We start from the raw sequence: 4,535 nt of genomic DNA, 5'->3' as shown, positions 1-4,535 counted from the left end.
AGAAAGAATTAGGAGTCATGCCTTATATGTACAGATTCCATTTTGAGTCTAGTTTCATTAGAAACAAACGGCACCAGTATTAAAGCCCTGTACAGAAAGATATTCAAGTTGTAACGCGCGGAGGTCAGAGCAGTCGATCCCTGTAACATGGGTGACTTTAACTAATAAACTGTACCAATTGGCCCAACCAAAAATTCTAAAAATAAATACATGGATGGGTATATGAGTCTAAATTCAGGGAAAATTTACGAAACCAGTTTCCAAGTTTTGGAACTCGAGATATGATTTTTAAGGCGACGGTGACGCAGTTTTCCAGCCTGTCCAGAAATGCCAAATTGGTCGGTACTTTAAGAGGATTTGTCTCGTTAACCCCTCGTGTCCGACACCGGCGTCGGTCACGAGTTAGGGGTGTTACAATGGAGGCTTGGCTAGTTGAGAGCATGTAATGCTTAATGTACGTGAAGTTATAGCATAGTCGGTATGGATGGAGTACCTAATCTTGCATTATTTGTCTTCTTTTATGATATTTTATAAATGGACAGCAGTGTAATGCTTATGACTTACTGAGTTATATACTCATTCGGTGTGTTTATTTGTCACTTATTTAGGTTCATTTGATCCATTTTTGTGTGCTCGGGACCATCGTCAAAGTCATCACACCAGCTTGCAACTTTTGGTATCTTCTTCTTAGTTGGTCTAAGAGAACATTTCGGCATGTATAGGCTATTATGTTTTGTTTGAACTTTGGTATGTAAAACTATGGATAGCCATGCGAAAATGGCTTATATACGTTTTGAGCATAATGTTATAATCATCTTGAATGTATATGTTCATTAAGAGGCATGGAAATGTTTGGCAACGATTAGCCATTAGAATGGTTCATCATGATCATATTTTGTGCTATATATGCTAAAGGGCTAGTTGAATCATAGAAACTATGTAATAGGTAAAGTCTACCTTAAAAATAGATGCTGATAGCAGCAGTGACGTGAATGTGAAAAATCGCTAAAAATAGTAGGAATGGAATTAAATAGTGAATAAATTATGTAATCGAACCTTGATGAATCTATTTTCATAGGAAAGTAACGAAATGATCATATGAACAGTATATTATGAGATATTTAAGTTTTCGGAAAACAGGGCCAGGACAGTTTCTGGATTCCCTATTCCGACTTCGGAAATTCATTATAAATAAACCAGAGATAATTAGAAGTTATACCATACATGTACAGATTCCTTTTCGAGTCTAGTTTCTATAGAAACAAACGGTATCAGTATTGAAGCCCTGTACCGGGAGATATCCAATTCTTAATGCCTGAAGGTCAGTGTAGTCGAACCTTGAAACAGGGGAGACTTTAACCAATAAACTGTACTAATTTGCTTGACCAAAAATTCTAGAAAATAATTTGTAGATGGATATATGAGTCTAGTTTCAGGAAAAATTTACGGAACTGGTTTTCAAGTTTTTGAACTCGAGATATGATTTTTAAGGTGATAGTGACGCAGTTAGCCAGCTCATTTGGAAATTTAAAATGGACTGTACAATAAGTGATTTAAGTCTACGAACCCCTCGTGTCTGACTCCGGCAACGGTCTCGGGTACGGGGTGTTACACCAAGAGTATTCGGCCAAGATGGTTTCCGCCCATGAGATTTGTATGGTAAAAGAGAGTTATTCACCTCCAAGGAAAAAGAAAGAAAAGTCAGCAATGAGGTAGAGGAAGAATAGAATTCGGCACAAGGAAGAAGAAAAAGAAAAGAAAGCAGAGGGTTTTTGGCTTTTAGAGAAAAGAGTTTCTGGTAACAAGGTGAAAGAAATTCGGCATTAGCTTAATACCTTAGCATTCAACACCTTTTTATAAGCCTTATAGCTGAATTTTCCCATGCCCAATTCCCCATTTGGCTCAATCACTTCTCCCTTCTCATCTCCTCGTTTTTCTCCCTGATAATCCCTTGATCCTTTCCTAAATTTTCTCTCCTGAACACTTCCCTTGGAGTCCACTTTCACGCCACTTCCATCCTTTTAGAAGGCCAACTTCGAAAAACACTAAGCTAGGATTCGAACGTTTGACCTCCTTGCTAGCTATTAATGCCACCTCCCTACACTCTAAATGGCGTCACTTAGCCACTCTTCTACAAGGCTTTTTGATACTATTTCCCCTAACTTTATTTAAAAGCCCAACTTCTTGCCAGCCCTGCTTCTTTTAATATCTAAACTATAATTTCATTTATTCCTAGGTTTGAATTCAAACCTTAACTAAGACCTAATAAAATTATTGCTTGGATAAGAATATTAAACACAATTTTTATCAAAGCGAAATGAAGAAAGTTCAGGATTTCGAGATTTTTGGGTTTCAAGATTTTTGGGCATTACAACTCTACCCCCTAAAAGAAATTTCGTCCTCGAAATTCATACCTGATTCAAATAGTTGAGGATATTGACATCGCATCACTTCCTCAGGTTCACAAGTAGCCTCCTCAACCTTGTGATTCCGCCAAAGTGCTTTGACCAATGGAACAGACTTCCTTCTCAGTACTTTGACATCTCGACCAATTATTTGTATGGGCTCTTCCTCGAAAGTTAGGTCTGGCCTAACCTCAATTTATTCAACCGCCACGACATGTGAAGGATCCGAGCGATACCTCCTTAGCATAGAAACATGAAACACATCGTGGATCTAGCTTAGTTCAGGAGGTAACTCCAGCTGATAAGCGACTGGCACAATCCACCTTACCACCCGATATGGCCCGATGAACCCTGGTCTTAGCTTTCCCTTCCATCCAAACCTTAATACCTTCTTCCACAGAGAGACCTAAGAAAAACTAAGTCTCCCACTGCATACTCTATCTCTCGTCGTTTAAGGTCAGCATACGACTTCTGCCTATCCAAGGCCTCCTTTAAACGATCTCGAATCAATTTCACCTTATCCTCAGTATCTGCTGCTAACTCAGGGCCCAAAACTCTTTGTTCGCCCAATTCTATCCAACAAGTTGGAGTTCAACACCTTCGCCCATACAATGCTTCATATGGAGCCATCCCAATGCTTGCTTGGTAGCTATTATTGTACGTGAATTCGGCTAACGGTAAATAGTCCTCCCAACTACCTCAGAACTCAATCACATATCCCTTCAACATATCTTCCAATACTTGAATCACCCTTTCTGACTGTCCATCAGTTTGAGGGTGGAAAGGCGTACTGAAGTTTAACCTAGTACCCAATGCCTCATGCAGCTTCTTCCAAAATTGCGAAGTGAAACTTGGGTCCCTGTCAAATATTATGGAGACTGGCACTCCTTGCAATCTCACAATCTCCGCTACATACAACCTCGCCAGCCTTTGTAACGACTAATCAGTGCGAACCGCTATAAAATGGGTAGACTTGGTTAACCGATCCACTATAACCCATATCGAGTCTTTCTTAGTAGGCGTTAAGGGTAGCCCACAAACAAAGTCCATAGTTATCCTTTCCCACTTCCAGAGTGGAATCTTCACTGGCTGAAGCAATCCTAAAGGCAACTGATGTTTCGCCTTCACCTTTTGACAGACCGAACACTTACATACAAACTCCATAACCTCGCGCTTAAGTCTAGGCCACCAATAAAGCTCACACAAATTCCGATACATCTTGTTTTCGCCAGGATGCATAGCATAGAAACCATTATGTGCTTCCTGCGGAATAAACTGCCTTAGATCATTGTCCTTTGGTATACACATTCTCCCACGAAAGCACAATACCCCTTAACTATTTATCCTAAAGTTCGATGTCTCCCCACTCTCCACTGTCTAAAACGAGCACCTAAGGTCTCATCTATTAACTGCTTACTCCTTATCTGCTCAACCCACACCGGTTTTACTTGAAGCTCTGCTAACAAGCTACCATCATCTAACAAGCTTAAATGAGTGAGCATAGCTCTCAAGTCTGACTGAACCCTACGACTCAACGCTTCAACTACCATATTCGCTTTGCCAAGGTGGTATTCTATCGTTCAATCGTAATCCTTCAATAATTCCACCCACCTACGTTGCCTAAGGTTTAGCTCCTTTTGGGTAAGATGGTACTTCAAACTCTTGTGGTCCGAATAAATTACGCACTTCTCTCCGTATAAGTAATGCCTCCATATCTTAAGCGCGAACACCACCGCAGCTAGGTCCATATCATGGGTTGGGTAATTCACCTTGTGAGTCTTAAGTTATCGTGATGCATACACAACCACCTTTCCTTTTTGCATCAATATGCATTCTAAGCCCACATACGATGCGTCACTATAAACCGTAAACTCTATTCCAGGCACTGGCTGAATCAACACAGGGGCCTCCGTTAATACTTTCTTAAGTTTTCCAAAACTCTCTTGTTGCTTGTCTATCCAAACAAACGGTACCCCTTTCCTTAACAACTTAGTTAGGGGTGCAGCAATTACTGAAAAGCCCTCGACAAACCGCCTATAGTATCCTACCAAGCCCAGAAAACTGCAGATTTTCAATACCGACTTGGGTGTGTTCCAGTCTAACACCGCTTCAATTTTTTAGGGATCCACC

General features: G+C 40.4%; 1 protein-coding gene across 1 annotated transcript; it reads right to left on the bottom strand.

Annotated features, from left to right (window-relative positions):
* Positions 1–2,786: 2,786 nt before the first annotated feature.
* Positions 2,787–3,955, bottom strand: LOC128284344 (uncharacterized). The gene is made up of 4 exons (XM_053022358.1): positions 3,773–3,955; positions 3,472–3,668; positions 3,197–3,264; positions 2,787–2,977 (listed from the first exon to the last, which is right to left on the bottom strand). The coding sequence occupies exons 1-4, from the start codon at positions 3,953–3,955 to the stop codon at positions 2,787–2,789; spliced, it is 639 nt and encodes a 212-aa protein (XP_052878318.1).
* Positions 3,956–4,535: the final 580 nt, after the last annotated feature.

Source organism: Gossypium arboreum, chromosome 2 (assembly GCF_025698485.1).
Source record: "Gossypium arboreum isolate Shixiya-1 chromosome 2, ASM2569848v2, whole genome shotgun sequence".
Taxonomy (NCBI): domain Eukaryota; kingdom Viridiplantae; phylum Streptophyta; class Magnoliopsida; order Malvales; family Malvaceae; genus Gossypium; species Gossypium arboreum.
Note: the sequence above shows the minus strand (reverse complement) of the source record. Positions and strands in the feature narration are given on the sequence as shown.

What these genes read in the sequence shown, in the direction of transcription:
- LOC128284344 (XM_053022358.1), bottom strand. Translation starts at nt 3,955, where the DNA reads ATGGTAGTTGAAGCGTTGAGTCGTAGGGTTCAGTCAGACTTGAGAGCT. An exon ending in GTGAAGATTCCACTCTGGAA is followed by an intron (nt 3,265 to 3,471) that starts GTGGGAAAGGAT and finishes AATATTTGACAG; the next exon opens with GGACCCAAGTTTCACTTCGC. An exon ending in GGGTACTAGGTTAAACTTCA is followed by an intron (nt 2,978 to 3,196) that starts GTACGCCTTTCC and finishes CTTGTTGGATAG; the next exon opens with AATTGGGCGAACAAAGAGTT.